General features: G+C 40.0%; 1 protein-coding gene across 1 annotated transcript in view; it reads left to right on the forward strand.

Annotated features, from left to right (window-relative positions):
• Positions 1-14557: 14557 nt before the first annotated feature.
• Positions 14558-19169, forward strand: part of LOC104319693 (mucin-5B) — a 56218-nt gene continuing 51606 nt past the window's right edge. The window contains exons 1-2 of the mRNA XM_069804036.1: positions 14558-14561; positions 14893-15132. Of these exons, the coding sequence (XP_069660137.1) occupies positions 14558-14561; positions 14893-15132 (244 nt within the window). The remainder of the gene's footprint in view (positions 14562-14892; positions 15133-19169) is intronic.

Below are 19169 nucleotides of genomic sequence, written 5' to 3' on the forward strand. Positions count from 1 at the left end.
TAAACCAGTTAGTCTCATATTTTAGAACCCACCGCAACATACATAAATCTCAAACTTGAAATTCACTGTTGTAAATCTACAAGTTTTGACAGGTTACTATGCAGCTTTAGTTACACTATACTTTGAACCAACCACCAGGGATCTGACTGCAGATTGTGCAACACCAAGCAACATGTTTTACACAATTTACTGATGACTACCCTAGGATCAGTAGGGGGAACAGTAAAAAATTAAAGGTGATGACCTTTCTCCCAGCCTTCAGTTTGGACAGCTCAGTAGAAGGAGTAACAGGGTAACAACATCACCTTTCTGCAGGTGCCCTGGAGCAGCTTAGGCCACTTTCTCACCCATTTTTCTTTCACAGAACAATAACAACCCATACACTCCCCCTCTGAGAGGTGAGCACAGAGTTCTCCCTGAGGATCATAGAATCATAGAATCATTTAGGTTGGAAAAGACCTTCAAGATCATCAAGTCCAACCATCAACCATGCCCACTAAATCATGTCCTGAAGTACCCCATCCACTCGCTTTTTGAGTCACCATCTCCAGGGATGGAGCACTGCCCACTTCCCTGGGCAGCCCATTCCAATGTTTGACAACCCTCTCAGTAAAAAATTTTTTCCTAATATCTAACCTAAATCTCCCTTGCCTCAACTTGAGGCCATTTCCTCTTGTCCTGTCTCCAGCCACCTGAAGGAAGAGACCGACACCCACCTCGCTACAACCTCCTTTCAGGTAGTTGTAGAGAGCGATAAGGTCTCCCCTCAGCCTCCTTTTCTCCAGGCTAAACAGGCCCAGTTCACTCAGCCGCTCCTCATAAGACTTGTGCCCCTCACCAACTTGGTTGCCCTTCTCTGGACACACTCCAGCACCTCAATGTCTTTCCTGTAGTGAGGGGTCCAAAACTGAACACAGTACTCGATGTGGAGCCTGATCAGTGCCATATACAGGGGAACAATCACCTCCCTGCTGCTGCTGGCCACACCATTTCTGATACAGGCCAGGATGCCATTGGACTTCTTGGCCACCTGGGCACACTGCTGGCTCATATTCAGCCGGCTGTCAACCAGCACCCCCAGGGATCACTAGTAACATCATACTTCCTGCTGGCAAAAATCCCTGCCTCCTCCCAGCTTCCTGTTGAAAAATTGTTACTTCACTATTTGTTTTTCTAGTCCTTAGGCTCTTCTGCTTCCCAAATGAGGCCTCAGGTGGCATACTGCTCTCTTCCTTCCTTTCCACTTAACCCACCTGGCTTCCCAATGCAGCACTACTACTGAATTTCTAACTGGTTTGGCGAGTGACAGATTCTCTGGCCTTCCCAGGCAAGCTAGCAACTTATTCTTCTCCCACTCATTCTGCAGAAGGGAAAAGAGATTGTCTATAACATAAAATCAATTATCACGGTCCACAACAGTTCCTTGTCCGCAGTTAACCCACTGAAATAACAGATTCCCTGCATGTTGCTTCAAGATCATTATCTGTTTTTCCATGCAAAGCCTGTATCTCATTATCCCAGCAGCTACCCTCTTCCCTGGAAAACTGTGTGTGTATTAAGTCTGTGCCACCAGCCACTTCATATAACTCACTGAAATAAGAAAATCTAATATGATGAGGAAGAAGGGAATGAGAGACACATAATATGCGGCACATGGGAAGACTGAGAGGTGATAATGACAGGGACAGCAGAGGCCAAAACCAACTTAGAGTTTGGTGGCACCTAAAACAGTGGCATAAGAAGAAAAAAAAAAAACCACAAAAACAAAAACACCCAAACCAAACCAAACAAACAAACAAACAAACAAAAAAAAACCAGAGAAGCAAAGGAATGGACAGACTTTGGTTCTGGCATGGGGAAACAAGGAGGCAAGGAAACAAGGAAGGGAAACATAAGCCAAGGCAAACCATGGAGGCACACAGAACCTGTGGCTGAAGACATCCTGGAGACCCTGCCTTGGAGAAGGAGGGATCTGTATCACGGATGCAGTCTCCGTGCTGGGAAAGAGCAAATGGGAACCCTCAATTCAAGAGAAGGAGAACAGGGGGACAGCATGCTTTGGGCATGAAAGAGCAAGTGGAAAGACTTGCAGAGACTCCCTGAAACAAGACACAGAGTAAGTGAAAAACAGAGAGCTGCAGTAGATGTAGTAGACCAGCCTTAAAGGCTTCCTAAATTTTCCTTTACATAGGCCTTATCTTTGCTCTAAGTTATTGCTGACACAGACTAGGTAATAGCTCCAAAGTAAACCTTTCTAAAAACTGGGATGAATGAGATCAGTTATATCTCTCAAAAATAAATTGCCAATTTTTTTTAAATAAAATTTTATGTTTAAATTTATTTGAACATAGATAATAATAAAGTCAATAAACAAACAGGTGGAAGAAAGTGATTGGCTTGGTAGCTCTTTATTGACCCAGGTCAGATTACTGTGCAGGTCACACTGAACTATACTATAGATAATTAATGTATATTACACCAACGCTAACACTAGAGGGCTCTAGGCTCACAGTTTACAAGCCTGAATGAAAAGATTTTCTGTCAAAACTGTTTCTTTCAAGGCACTTCGAAGTAAGCCACGTATAACTATTGCCTTGCTTTCAAGTCATTCAGATAAACTTTGCTCTTAACTTACTCTTGAATCTACAGGCATCCATTCCACATAACATACCAAGACTTGTTTATACGTCACTTAATTATTTTATTTTCTTATCTGACCATCTTTCAAACACAAATAAATTGCAGCAGAGAAATCATTCACTTAGGACAGAACTTATTCCATCTGTACAAAATTCAAAGGTCTAATTTCAATATTGGCTGTCAGCAGTCCTTCCTTGGGCATTCATACACTTGCTCCCCACTCAGGACTCCTATAATGTAGCCTAACTACTGCATGACCAGCTTATTTTTCCCCTTTTCTCACACAGCATTTTAAAACTCTGCAGTGTAAATAACAAATCACTAATAATCACTTTTCCACTATGCTTCGTAATTATCAGTAACACATAAAATATAACCTGAAATTATATGTCTATTCAGATTTACCACCTAGGAGTCCACTTCAAGTAATTCATTTCACTGTTAAAGCATGACAGCCAGCTTTTAAGCCACATCACATTCTGAAAACAGCTATGGAAAGTCTTAGGATTGTTTGTGGCACAATCCAGGAGCAAGGCTGATAAAAGACAACTCAAAATCAGAAACCACACTTTATAATAGTAAAACCCAACTCAAAGGAGAGAGCTTTCTTCCTGTTCAACAGGTTTTGTTCTACCATTGCAAAAAAGAGCAGCTCTGTTGCAACCAGCCAAATTAGAACAGTTTTATAATAGGAGACTAGTTCTATTTGAGCATTATTAATTTAATAATAAAACAATTATAAATGCACAAAAAATACATTTTTACAAATGATGCAGTGCTCATGACTGTCAGATTTTTCTTTTACTCCTTACTGTTTCAAAAAATCTCTTCCTTCTTGAGTCTCAGATTTCTTTTGGCATTCATTATAACTCTTATTTATAACTACAATTTGGTTATAAGGAACCAGCAAATGTTTGCACTGTTACAATAATTGTTGTTACTAACAATTATTCACATACTTAAAATAGACAGAAATTTTGTCTGCTAACTCCTCTCCTGCTGTTACAGCCATGGATGCAAATAAAATCCCACTTTTGCTGCCTCCTCTTTTAAGAAAGTAAAGGCTGTCCAGGCAGTCAAAAATGGAGCCATTAAACATGAGCAATTATAGACATCTCATGCACTAAGTCTCACAAAATGCTGTAGACAACTGCATGAGTTTAGTAGCCAATTCTGAAACTAAACCATTGCTTCTGCACTTGCACCAGTCTAACCCCAAGGATATCCCTATGACTGTTACTGGTTTTCACTGATTTCAGAAAAAATAAATGCCGGAAATATTTAAGGGGAGCCTGACTCCAAGGCAAATTTGGAACTGGCCTAAGTTTGGGGGAATATTAGATGTGGACTCTGCAGCTGTTCCGTCACCCAGCAAGGAGCCAGTCAAAACCTCTCCTTCCACTTTAGCTGATCTCTAGGGAGGTTTGGGGTCAAAACTGAGCTTTATCGCATTGCTCAATGTCACACCTACTGAGGCACATGACTGCCAACTGCAACACAGGCACAATATGAGAGTTGGCAGACATATTATGACAGTAGGTGATATAGAATCTGTGGAAAAGGCATAATAAACAGCATCATGGAATGACCTCCTTCCACAGCAGAACTTTCTTATTCACATTAGTTAGTGGTTGCTCTGTGTTCTGGAGAATGAGATTATTCTACTTGATGCAGTTCTATCACTGCTGTATGACCTCATTCTAATTGAAATTCAGGTCCATTATTCAGATATCTGTTATTTTACAGGAAATGAGCATTATAATTGCACTAAATATGTGCTGACTGAAGATAATGCAAAACAATACTGAATCACATGCTTCATGGCAAGGTGCAGTTGCATAGCATTCATAATAAAGAAGTTGTCACAGTACGCTTGATCTAACAGAGGCATCTAAAAAACCTTTACCTTTAGCAAGGAAGCTATGGGATCAATATAATTCATCCCTCAGTAATCCTAGACAGAATTTTAATGACCAGTATTTCAACAGTCTTTTAATCTCAGCTGAGATTCCATCAGAAGTAATTTTTCAACCTAAATAATTCTCAGATTTCCAATATACTCTGGACTTTTATAAAAGAAAAAATAAGTTTGTTAGTCACTGTAAATGTATATTATGTTGTTATAGATTCTCTATTTATTTATGTGTGTGTGTGTGTGTGTAAAGACCAGCAAAGGTATATATGGGACAAACTCATCAACAATTCCACCTCTCATTTATCTTTTATCTTCAGTCTGAAATGCTTAGCACCAGAAGCTTCACACACACAGCCTGTTAATTCAGGGCAATTACTAACCAGAAATAACAGAGTAGCTTGCAATTTTGTTTGAACCTAGCAAGCTGGAGGTCCTGAAGAAAAGGCATCTCTGAAGCAAGCTTTCCAGCAGAATACAAACATTTAGCAGAAAATTCACAAAATCTGGCTTTTTACATAAACAAAGAGTAGCCCCTTCCCACCTTAGCTTATCATTGATTTATTAGATCTGCTCGTAAATTCTTTCCTGAAGAATTCCTTTATGTCACTGTCTTTGCAAGAGGAACAGTGGGCTTGAGGGAAAAGGAGGAATGCCACCAAAAAGCATTATGAACTTCACTCATCAGACCACATGGATTCATCTGTGCCTTTTCACCAGTGCAAGAACTCACCCGTGAAAGGAAGCCCTTCTATAGCAGTGGGTGACCAAGGCCTCAGATGTATTTACATAAAACCAGCACAGCCACTGCTGAATCACACCATGGAAAAGAGAGGAGACTTCTGTAGGATCACCAAAAAAGCCAGGTAGTGGAGGGAACACAATAAAAAGGTGCACCTCATGGGAATACTTGATCTTACAGATTGCCTTTATAAGTTAAATGCAGAGATATATTTGTGCAAAAATCTGGGCCAAACCTTTGTTTATACTTAAACTCCTACAAGTTCTCCTGTGACATAACTGCACTATAAAATTGACTTAAATTATCAGCCACTTATCTGGCACAAGGAAGACTTCAGCTGATTAAAGGACTACATGATCTACTGTAATCTGCCTGTTCTCAGCTCTCCAGGCTCAGAGTACAGCACAGGGATAGTGCAAAGAATAGTTCAAGTCTGCTCAACTCCTGTGAACCTCACAAAGCTCATGAGCTCTTCTGCCTCAGTATCAAAGAAGCCATTTTGGCACTCCCGAAGCAGAAATTCACACAAAACAGCAATCCTAAGCCACAAGGCCATCAAAGCTAACCTGTGCTCCAAGAGACAAGTTAAAACCTGTCAGCATTACACTGACGTAACTACAGTGGACATGATATTAGCAGGATCTCAATTTACCTTATGGGAAAATACAAATATGTGCTGTGACTAATCTCTGAGACTTTCAGGAAACTATGAAAATAGCTTGGAGACTCTTTTTTACAGTTCACCCGTCCCAACTGAAAATATTACTGAACATCCCAAATGCCTCAGTAAGCACACCTCACTTACCCAACTGAGGAAGCACATTTGAACAACACACAGGGATTAGAAATAAATAGACAAAAGTTACCAGAGAGAGACAGAGACTTTCTCCTACCTTGGTTGACTCATTCTGGTATGGTCACACTGGTGTTATTCCATGATTTTTCTAGCACACATGACAGGAGCATCAGGCCGTCATATGCTGGGAATCAAACACAAAGTAGAGCATGAGGATTATGATCTTTCTTGCATTTATGATAGCAACAATAAAGAAGGTACCATCTTTCTAAAGGCAGGTTATTTTTTCAAGTAGTCAATTCACTTTAACCTCAAATCTCATTTGAGATTAATCTGATCTGGTGACGGGGCCAAGCTAAGCATTCAGAAACTGCCCATGATAAAGCTGCCCAGTACAAATTGCTCAATTCTGGCGACTGTGTTTTTTAAAAGCTTATATCAAAGACAGAATTAATGCAATGCATTACAAATAATTTCTCACACAGAATTTAGTCACAAATGCCATTAAATAGTAAAGAATCAAACCACACTGTGCCCCACATGGCTCTTTGAAAACTCCTTTTACAAGGGCTCAGAGTAAACAGTATGGGATGAAACAGATTTACCTGAATGTGGCACAACTTTTTCATCCATGGTGTAAGAGCATTTTGGGAGGGAGGCAAGAGAACAACCACCCACTGCCTTCATAGGGCTTTTCCCACTCCAAACACCATCACAGCTGTCACAAACCGTTGAAGACAATGCTTCAAAAAGGTGGCAGCACAGGAGCTGTGAGGGGCTGGGCAGAAGGAAGTTGTGTCCTTCCCAGGGCCTAACCCCAAACTCAACAAGGTCCAGGAGTGTCCTCCTGGGAAATATTGGGAAATATGACAGAGAGGATGCCCTTCCCCAGGTGGCCTTCAGGTACGTAATCTTAAACCTGCAGGACGTGGGGCACCGCCAGCAGGAAACGCCTTGCTCCCGGGTAGCTGGCAGCTGAGCAGCTGAGGTGGTCGGCCTGAGGTGTGCCACACTCCCTGGCTGTCACTGAGGCTGGGTAAAGCCCCCGAGGATAATGTCCGCCTAAATGCGAGGTGTGGCCTGCCTCCCAGAGAAAGTGCTGCCCTTCGCGGGGGCTGCCAGCCACAGTTTACCTCAGCGCAGTCCCCCACAGGTGGAGGGGCGACTGCCACCACCCAGGCAGCACCTTGTACCGCACATGCAGTGCGCCTGCAGCTCCAGGGATGGCAATTCACCATCACCATCACTTCAGCAGAAATGCAGTGAGGTATGTACCTGCAGCGCTCTACTCCCACTTCTGTGGGAGACCTGTTCTGAGAGGACTTGGCAAGTCTGCTGTGCTTCTGCTCATGGGACAGCAATCAAAACTGTGCCTGAAAGGCCTGGGACTTTATTTTCCCCTTTCTTTTAATTGCTCCTTTTTTTGTTTGGTTGGTTTTTTTACAGGAATTTGGGGTGGAACAACTCTATCCTCCCTTCCAAGCAGGCACCACAAATTAAATCATAGGGTTTCCACCCCAAAATGACTTAGTGGAGCACAAGCTAATCTGCCTCAGCAAAGTAACCTGTTAACTCACACCCAAGATTATATGTAAAGGGTGGAAAAGTGCTGGTGGCAAACTGCCCCCCAACAACTCCCAGCCCTGGTAGGGCTGTTGTGGCCCTGCTGCAGCCCCAGGGCCAGCATCCCTTGGCCCCTGCAGCAAGGGCACGGCAATGCCCTGCCTCCCTCCTATATCCTCTGTGGCAAAGCACACACCATGCAGTATTTATACGCAGGTGAACAAAGAAACCTACCCTGCCATTCTCCATAAAGTCCAGTTTCTAACATCACTGGGATTTGGTATGGTTTTTAGCTTCCTCAAAGTTTAAAAGAGAGAAAAATATCTCCAGCTGTTTTTTGAAAATAGGTCCTTTTTCCAACCTCTCTTTTTATCAGCAAGTTTTTGGTGATTGATCCTAGTTGCCTGGCAGAGCAAAGTTGCATAGGTACTGTGTTTTACAGTGTGCCTTAGCAGATGCTCCCCTGTCTCTGCCTGGTGCACATTTTTGCCCTGTTCACAGGGCCTTCAGGCAAGGCTGAACATTCTGTTAGTTTAGACAATGGGCTGAATCAGGACAATATAGGAAAGGCTCAAAGCTCTACATATTCCTCTCCGTAAGGTGTGCCAGACTGTGTTCTGGTACTGGTGAGAATCTGATGTGTCATACCAATGAACTCAGCTATCCTGACTGCAAAAATAATGACTGTCAAGATCAAACAGGTCGCTTACAAGGAAATAGCAGAATGTATGCAAGCACAGCCTGTTTGCCACCTTACCAAAAGAGCAATTCTATCCTTGCTTATATTTCTTGAGGCTATGTCTGTCTTGTTATTTATTCTTTGTTTTGTTCTTAATATCCATTGTATCATGCAGCTTAATGCATATTTGTACTGATGATTATATTGCATCTCTTCTGTTTCATGATATAGGCTACTGTTTCATTCTTACTGACATGTATGTTTTCTTGAAGTTTCAAAATACATATTTGAAGCATTTTTTTAAAAACAATAATATGTATCTATATTTGAAATGAAATCCATAAGTTTTCACTTCTCTGAAGAAACTATGTTATTAGTCTCCAGGAAATATAGCTAGCTGCTTTCAGAATCACACAGGAAGTTTTTCACAGCTGTGCATTTGATTTATTCACCTATCAGTTGATGCATAGAACATCATTGGTCTATCTTGTCAAACTTTTGTACAATACAATAGCAAACAGTGTTCTGCTTGAGGCAGCAGGTTATTTTGTTCCTTTCTCCCAAAAAGTTGTGTGTAATCTAGGATGTGACTCATATTTCAGCTGTGTTAGGCAATCTGCGTTGATATATATGAACTCTCACATTAAGAGTACTTCTGTGGTTAGTGCACAAGGATCCCAAAGGGGAAAGGATCTACAGGGAAAGTGCAGATTTGTTGTCTATCGTTGTTTGCTATTTCAACCAAATATTTTCCCTCTTATTTTCAGTAATCAATCTGGAGCTACTTGTACCATTACTTTTCTGAGGTCTACCCAGCCTTCTCTCTCTCTCAAATGAAGGTCGTAAGTAATACAAGGTTTGTAGGTAGAGATAATGTTTTATTGGCTCAGCTGGCATAATTGGAAAAATTAGACAAGCTTTTTGGCACAGAAGCCCTCCAGTCATCTTCAAAAAAAGGGGACTAAATATTTTGCCATCAGAGAGTTATTTTTTAGATAAGCTTACCTAAGGAAGTGGTAAAATCCAGCAAAATCCTACTCTCCTAGCCCATTCAGCTGAAGCCAGGAGGACTGGATTTGCACACTCAGGACAGAATTTGGCCCACAGTCAGCTGCAGGAAAACATTTGCATCATTGACACTTGAAGTAAAATCCAGCATTATTCTAGTGATATGTTTAAAGGCTTGCTTTCTCCATGTAATTCTATTCTACTGTAGACACTCTAAACAATTAGTACTACTACTATAATATTAATAATAATATTATTAGTGTTGATATATTAATATATATAGAAATATATATATGTTGCTAGATGTAAAAGGGACTTGTAGGACTGACTCCTGCTAGCTGTACTGGTGCAACATTGATTTTTACTTCAAGTAGAGCATACTGTAGTGTTACATTTACATGTCTATACACTGCATAGAAGACATATACCTATGTAACAACCATGTAGACAAATACTAAACAAGCAGTCAGTATTTTACCTGTAAACACATCCCAGAAAAGCTCCTGGGTCTTGAGGGATTGCTCCCAGCAGGAAAGGTTGGTCCTGCTGGTATTAACATTGGTGTGTTTGGGGCAGTGGTGGTTGTTTTACTGAATCTGGTTTCATGGTAGGTTGTTTCAGGGTCCTCCACTTCTATCCATGCATGTGACATCATTAGTTGCTGGTAGTGGACAAAGTCCTCCTTCTAACTGGAAAAACTGCTTTGCCCTTGAGTTCTCCAAAGGTTGAAAGTAGCTGTCATTTTATCCCTGATAATAAATCTCTTATTCATTTTGACAAAGGCTTAGGTATTTAACAGGCGTCACACAAACTGAATCCATACAGAGCAAACAGTCAGACAGAGACTGCCATTGTGGATGAGTTGTATTACCTTCAGCCTTGTGCCTAAAAATGTCATTGAGGTGTGGTCTTGGCTCTACTCCAACACAATGCACATGCTGACAGATCAGAGCCTTGTAAAATAATTGCTGGTAGATAAAGTAAATCGTCATCAAAAATGTACTCTCTGATGAAAAGATCAATATAAGTAATCAAGACACTCTGTTTGGAAGCCATGTGAAGGCTACAGGAACACAGAAGAAGGACTGGGAGTTTTGGTTGAAATATTTCTGTAAAAATCATGCAACAGCATGAGTAACATTCCTTTATAGGAGGGAATGAGTAGCAAGAAAAGGGCGAGTCTACTGTCTACTCTCTCTCCCTCTGTTTTTTCTTTTTTTTCCTCTCCATGTCTGGGGTTTTTTTTCTAGTTTTCTGATTGCATTTCATTAAGAACATTTCCCTCACTTCCTGTGGGGTACTGGTTCTTAGTTGTCAACTCAGCAACTTTCTTGAGAATTTATGAAACTCTAAACTCACAAATAGCTGTGTTAGAACAACTGGGACTACTTACGTCTGTAAAGTCAAATTCCACTTAATACCCAATTCCAGTCCACGTACTTATTCAGAAAGGTAGTTTAAGAACATATGCATTTCAGAATAAACTAAATGCTTGCTTTGGCATTAGTGTTACCCCAACTGCTAAGAACCCCACTCACATGAACTAGGATTTTCCTGTGCTAGGCACTATAATATACTATGGTCTGAATCAATTCTTTGAAATATGCACATACATGCTTTGCCAAACTAGAATAGAGTTTCATTTTGTTTAGATCTCTCTGCATTGTCCTATTATTATTTATCTAGATATTTATTAAGCCATGGTGGTGTAGTAGAATGGCATACAATTACTCTCTGCTGTGCTGTACAAACATGAAACGTGAGAATTCTTAGAGATAAAAGGTAATATAAAGACACGGAAGAGAGGAGAGAGAGAACAGTAATAGGCATCTAAGGTTACCTGTGCTATTTATGAAGCTTAAAGGAAACAGACAACTGCCTGAAACTGGGATTTTGCTAGTCATGTCAGTAGTAGTCTGGCCCCTGCTCTGCTAGTTTTAGGACAGTAGTCACAGTGTTCATGGAGTAAACAGCAGCCATCAAATGGGGTGGGGAGGGGAGGGGGGGAACAAAGCTGACTAGAAATAGACACTTTTCTTAAACTCCAGCAAGCAACGTCATTTAAAAGAGACTGAGGTACAAGGATGTCCGCACACCACCTCCAAGACAAATAAAATTCAGAAGCATGACGTCCTTTCCATGGCTTGCCCAGAACAGTACAGAAGAGAATTCTTTATACAAATAGTTATAACATCCCATTCATTTTCTCACTTGCTAAGCTCTTTCTTTGACGTGCTATGCTGGCCACAGCCGCAGGTAGAGTATTGGGTTGGATGGACATTTCCTATCATCTACTGTGGTCATTCTTATACTACATTAACAGAGTGGAAGTAGTTCTCATCTGGATAAAACCAACACCAACTTACCTACTGTTCTTGTTTTACATTAGTGTTGGGGGAAAAAACCTCCAACTTATTAGCAAAGCAAACACGTATTTATCAGAAAGGTTTGATTCTGTTTCCCAGTATCTAGTTTACTTTTCTGCTGAATTACAGAATTAAGAGTTTGATTTGGCATCCATTGAATGATTTACCACACAATGGAAATACTGGGATCTCTCTGAGCTAAATGTAACAATCTAGGATGGCATCAGCAGTTGTATGAACAACTTGAATTCTTGTAAATTCTAATGAACAGTGTTTTGCTTTTCAAGCATAGTTGTCAAGACATGCTTTTAAAACAGAATCAAGATCCCCCCAAATTCCCTTATCCTGCAACACGTTGATTTGTTAAATGATATATCAAGCAATTTATTCTTGCCACTTTCTAAACAGCTGGATCATTCTGACTGAAAAACTTCCTGCTTCACCTTCCAAAAATACTTTGCACAAGTAGATCAAAAGTCTGTAAAATCTCAACTAAATGATTAAAAGCTTGACCAAATCATAGCAATTGGAAAGAAGGTCTTAGCATGGAAAATGTTGTGTAATCACATCTGGCAGTGCTGTAAGATAAAGATATAAGAAAGATTCAGGAACAAATCAAAACTACAGTCGGTCTTGTTCTAGCTAATGTATAACTGATGGTTCAAGATACTAATTCATATCAGTAGATATGCAGTCATTCAGCTTCCACAATTCTGCATTATACATTGCCTTGGAATAGGAAGTTTTTTGCCCACTTAGTAAGCCAGCATGTGAAAGGAAACAATCATTATCAAAGGATTCATAAAATTTGTATGAGCATCCACAGAAGTCTCTTCATTGATTTCAGTGGGAGATGAATAATGTTCTACATATGTTAAATTCTTACCCAGCTGTGAAGAATAGAGGATATCTAAGGTTAATCACTAAAATACAAGTGCAAATTCTTATGTTTTAGCAAATTAGCATAATGTAAGAAAAATATTAATTTGCATAGATCTTTGTCATCACTTTCATTATCTGGATCTCTGGACCACAGAAAAAATACCCAAACACAGTTCCTTTCCCAAGGTGTTCTTCACTAAATCAATTCAGCTAATCTTCCTGCCTGTAAGCCCACAGGAACAACTTTCCCACATTAACATTCAAGGGCCGTTGAATAAAAAAGGTCTGAGGAAAATGATTTTTTAAATAAGTTTTGGTGTAGAACTGGCTAAATTACATGCATAAATATACTTACATTCCTTTATGAGCAAATATTAGGTAGAAGAGTGACTAATTAGCAGGTACACCCAAAAGAACAAACATAAGAGTTTCCTGACATTCTCTTCTCTTCTCCTTGGTTTCAAAATATAATATACCAAAGGTTTTACTCCATTCAGAACCTTTATTTGGGTTTGATCCACAAATATCCTACCAAATAATTCTAGAGCCAAATGTCTTCTTGGGTACAGCTAATGTCTCTGATGTACAGAATGACCTCATTTAATTGTTCCATGAGTGGTCAAACTGGAAATTCTTTCCCAAAGTCCTACTTGTCTTTGATCTTGATATATACAGGATGTTGTTTCTGTTAGGAGCAAAGTAGCACTTTGGAAAAAAACACTGGATTGTCCAGGGTGTATATACACAATGCTCTGTGGTTGAGACCACCTTTCCCTTCATGATTAAGGTGTGTTAATCCAACAATAAGTTTTATTACATACAAGAGCCCCAAAAGGTTCCCTCACAGTTGACATGATTATGTTCAAACTGAATACAATGGAAAAACTCCTTATCAACTTGAAAGGGAGCAGAAAAGAAGTCAATCTATCTCTCAAATATATAAAATGTGCCTAAAAAGTCCTTGAGTTGGCCAAGTTTGTGGCTTGAAACTTTAAACATTACTTTGAAATTATCTTTGGAAATGTCACAGAACCACTGTACCAAACTGAGGGCTGCTGTGACACTGACCTGTGGCTCGTAAAGGATAGACATAAGGCATTGCATATACCTCCATGTATGGAAGGACATGGCAGAGCAGATGTTTGGCTTCATCTAAGCAATACTTAATACAGTCAAAGCGGGAGGTGAAACACTGCTTCCACAAGTAGAACAAGAGAGGACTAGTTCCTTTGCTCAGATTAGGACAACCTGAAAGCTACTTTAATTTGCTCCTAGTGCCAAGATATAACAAAGTCATTGCAGGTGGAAAAGCCCATTCCTACCCTTTGCACACCAAAATCTGGGAAAAAAGGTTAGCATTTTAAATTAGCAATTTTCAGTAATTAGGGTTTTTTACTCCAGTAGCAACCAGTATCAAGTTCCTATCATACTAGTAGGTAAATGTAGAGACATTTATAATAAAATTCTTTTAGCCATGCAAAAGATAGAAGGGAAATCACCCACACAGAGGAATTTTGCACATTGGCATTCTGCAAGGAAATCATAAAGTTGAAAATAAATTCAAGGACTCCTGACTCTCAGCAGACTGCCATAGCCACTTTTGTAAGAGACCATAGCCCCACCAGATTCCTGTTAATGATCACACTGCTACTTTGATTCTGAATTACAGCCAATTTATTTTGATATCTTTTCTAATAATGTTTCTTGCAATATACATCAAGATTCTTACTGTGAATTGTGTCCTATCCACGTTTATAGTCAGACATACACAGAAATACCCAGCTTTTGTTTCCTAGGTACTTTGAATGAGTTGCAAGTGGTTTGAAACAGTTCAGCTGCTTTACCTACTCTATCAACAGATGGGTTAGGAGAGATTGACAGGTTAACACACTTCATCTTAGTCCTCAGCACTGGGTATATGGTATATTATGCTCTACATTGACCATGAGCTACACTATCTCAGGGTAGTATGGGTATGGGATACCCTAAGAAACATGTAATGAAATGATCTGTAGCCTCCTTTTTTCATTATGATGGGAAATTTCAAGCACTTCTATATGCAATGCTATTTAATAAGCTACTTTAATATTTATTCATGACTTAGATGTTATCAAAAGAAGTTAGAGTTAACAGGTTTGAGCAGTTACTTGAGCTACAATAAGCTGCACACAGGAATTGTTATTATCAGAGCCGGAAGACACATCTTTATGGAACACAACTGTATTTCTGCTTCTCCAGTCCCTTTCCTGATATTTCTGCTTCTTTTATACCCATATTATGCCCCTCTTCACTTCCCCTTTTCAGAATGGCAAGACATGCTTCTGCAGCAAGAAACAGTGATTGACAGGCTGCTTCAGGAGTACACGGCAAACATATGTCCAAGGATCTTATTTCCACGAAGGGCCAGAAAGCATGAGGTGCTCTTGTGTGGAGGTGTTTACGAAGCAATAGGCAGGGTGAATACTGGAGTACAAGTAGAGGTGTTGCAAGCAGCACAGGCTGAGTTTAAAAGGAAGTTGGAAGGCCATTTGGTAGGACATTTCGGTGAGTACAAACAGCTTGGAGTTGCAGAGGAGGCTGTTTGCTGTCTGTGGGTAACAGTGGGATTGAAGAGTTAGGCAAAGGGGTGAGGGCTGCTGTAGAATATGCAGCTGAGGTGCATGGAAATCCATCAGCAAAGAAAAAGGAGCGGTGAAGAAAAAAAGCAGTGTGTAGCCCTTCACACCATTGCCTGCTGCTTACAGAAAGAGAACCGACAAGCTCAGCAATGAGATGGCAGCAAGATTTTTGTTCCCAGGGACTGGTTTTCATATTGAAGTCTACCCTTCCTACATAGGATCCAAAGAGTTCATACCTTAACTCACAAATTTAAAGAGTTCATATGTGTAGTGACATGAGTTTCACAAAGAGCCTGTGATGGGCAGGTATTTGGATGATGACCTTCAGGATCTCAGAGCACCTCTTCAGTATTGTATAGCCTCCTGTCTTAACTAAGCCACTTTAATACCACACTATCTGCATTTAATCTGATCCTCAAGCTTCTTAAGTGTAAGCAGGGTACCTGAGTACCTTAGGCTATGACGTACAAGAATGTAAATGAGATGATAATCTTGCTCATTATGTTCAGAAAGCTACAAGAATAGTTTTTACTGTTCCTTGCAATGTTTCTACGGATCAGTCAGCACGATTATTGAATGTGGTCCTAAAATACAGTTGAGTTTGGATGAAATAAAATTGCTAAAGTTGTGGAGACTCCCTTCTTCTTTACAGACATATGCCACAGAAATGAGAAGAAGTGAAGCCTGTTTTATTTCAAATTCTCTTTGGGAATTTGAAACTAGAAGTGAAGAAACAAACCCCCTTACAGCTATCAGGATCATCTCCTTCAGCAGCTGCTATATATTAATTATGGTAAACCAGCAGAGCAGCATGCATATACGTGCATACATCAAAAGGTTACAATGTGCAAATAATAAATAGAATGGGTGACTTGCAGCCTCTCCCAGAGCAAAGCCTGACTGCATGAGATCCATCAACATTCTGCTTTGGTCATTAAATACCATATGCAGAATGGCAATTAATTTAAACCAAGTGCGAGTTGCTTTGCATGTTCTTTCTGTTTGTAGGGAACAATACTTAAAATTAAAACTCACCTCAGCAGTAAAAGAATAACAGTAAGTAATACTGCTCTATTACTTTGAAACCTTTTGCTGCAACTAGAAGCAGTCAAACAGTGCAGTCAGAGAAACATCAAGATTCTTACCGTGAATTGTGTCTTATCCACATTCATACTCAGACATAAGCAGAAATACCCAGCTTTTGTCTCCTAAGCACTTTGAATGAGTTGCAAGTGGTTTTAAACTCAGTTCAACTGCTTTACCTACTCCAGCAGTGGCAGGCAGCACTTTGATGTCCCATAATTCTTGGTTGGTCTTAAAGGATGATGTTGCAGTCTGTGGAAAGCAGGAGCCTGCTTACCCCTCTTCCTGCCCAGCTTCTTTGATTAGACTGGGGCAAGGGAAATAACACCAAATTCACATCCATTCTTTGCCTCTCTTATTCTGTTTGCTGGCTGCAGAACATACTCAGCGAGCAGGTGCTGTACTCATCATCAGCCTAGACTGTGTTTTGAATGTCTAGTCCTTACTAGTGTTTTGACAGATAGCATTCAGAGAGCATTGTAGCAGGGTAATATAGCCACAGCTACACAGCTCACAGCCCTTCTCCCCCATGAATATGGCAGCCCTTGTGATGTCTTATGTACAGGACAATGCCTAGGGATTCAGAAAATCCTATTTTTAGGAAGGATTTGATGAAAGATGACTATATATAGAAAAAGGAATTAAACTAGAACACTGATTCACTGTCCCTGAGCGGACAGAAGAGCATTTAATGATCTCATGGTGATTTTTAAACATTAAAGAGGAGTTCTGAAATTGAAATAGGAATAAGTAAGGAAAAGAAAGATTGAAACAGAATTAGTAGGAAAGGGAAAAGGCTTACAGGTGCTACTGCAGCATCTAAATGTGCTACAAGAAGAAAAGGAGGGCTTGTATGAAGTCCTAGAAGCTCCCTCCAAAAAATTTCATGCAGCGAATGTTAGCTATAAAAGATGTGTTTTCAGTTCATGTACCCAAGAATTTTGAGAAGCAATAGATCATAAAACACAAAAATGAATTGATTCCTGTAGCTGTCAAAACTTTAGAAAATAATTAAACTCATGGTGGATAATCTTGCACAAAATGGTGATGAAATTTTGGAGCTGGGTCATTCACTGAGCCGGTTCGCTGTGGGGGTCATAAGAGTGCCAGGGCTGGAGCAAGGGAGGGGGTGGTCACGTGTAGCCACTGCAGGGGAAAAGGAGATAGCAGCAGCTCTGCTTTAGGTGGGTTTGAACTTCTTAGGAACCACATCTTAACTAATGGGGTAGAATGGAATGTCACAGATGTCACAGAGGCGAGCAGTGGGAGGAACTGCTGTGGTCATCTGCACTGATCATTAGCATCAGCCGTCACAAAACAGATGGACTCTGCTGCACACTTGGTAGCCCACAACAAAACTATATTGAGCTTTTATTTGCAAATTGGGCTATTCCAGGAGTCAGTTTGTGTAAGACTTTTCTCAACTTGTAGATTTGTCTCATACTCTCTATTGATGATAGAGAGGGAAAGAGGGAGCAGAAGACCCATGAACTGAAAACTGAATTGTTGCATTGTTGTTTGTCAGCTCACGACAGAGCCAGGTAACTTCCATCAATCTGAAGAATAGGGCAGACAATGAGAATAAGGGATGGTAATAGCTTGACTCCTTAGGCAGAAGTTCAGCTGAGCCTCTAAACTCAGTCAGCACTGCAGACAGGAGCTAAATTTATGATCCTGGTCCCCACATACGGTCTTCAGACTGAACTTAAAGTTCCCTACCAATATGGGCATAAATTTAGTCTGTCAAGCATTGAGGATATGCGCAGCACTAATAAGCATACTCAAATCTGAACAGTTTTTCATAGAACAGATGCAGAAATGACTCACCAAGTATCACTGAGAATGTCTCTTAATACAGAGAAAAATACACCAAAATGTGTTCAACAGCAGATTCTGAAGTAGCCAAAGAAATGCAAATGGAAACTTGAGGGTGCTTTGGAAAAAAAGAATTAATACAATGAGGGACTACATGCAATTACTGGGGCAGGAGAAGTAATTATGCCAAGCTTGTGGAGAAGAAAAACAAAGGAAAAAATGAACTATATCTAAGTCTCCCACTAAGGATTCAAAAGGCCAGATTTGGCTCATATATGTTATTAGTATTGCACAGAATAAGCAATTTATGAAATGAAGAAAAGATGCACAGGCAAAGCAGAAGCACAATAACATATAGGACAGTGAATGCCAAACAGGTAACAAAGCATCAGTGGTGATATTAGTCCAGAAAGGCATACTCAGCACTATGCAGAAGAGGAAAACAAAACTGAAATACAGCCAGAAAAAAAACAAATGAGAGGTATAAACACCATCTTAAAACTGTGAGAACCAAGCAAATACTGAGGTTGAAAAATCTACCAGCTGAGTTTTCAGATAGCACGTACAATGGAAAAGTTATGCTTTCAGCTGAATTAAGTGCACAATGAACCTAAGGACATTAAACTTGGTAAAAAATAATTCACCACATACATATATACATTCTCCCAACTCTAAAAAAAAAAAAACACCCAACAGTCAAATACTGAGATAAGACAAGACATGGCAGCTTTCTGGCAGCAAAGCTATTAAATTTTTTCCAGATATTTTTACAGGATGGCAATTAAACAAAAAAATTATTCAGCCAGTACAGCTGAGTACTCACATAGTTAAAGCCCAGGAGCAAGAATTACAATAAGAAAGGTGTTGAGCTCACCTGGGTTACATGCTGACCATGTAGAAGTCAAGCAACCTGTGCACTTAAGAAGAGCTATTGCATTTGAAAACCAGAACATGAATGACCACATGTCATTAATTCAATTTGAAATGCAGAGAAGCCATTGTTGCCAAGTTATTAGACATGAGTTTCGTTTATTTTTCTTGCATCTTTCATTCCCCTTAGTTATG

Source organism: Haliaeetus albicilla, chromosome 16 (assembly GCF_947461875.1).
Source record: "Haliaeetus albicilla chromosome 16, bHalAlb1.1, whole genome shotgun sequence".
In the NCBI taxonomy this organism is placed as follows: Eukaryota; Metazoa; Chordata; class Aves; order Accipitriformes; family Accipitridae; genus Haliaeetus; species Haliaeetus albicilla.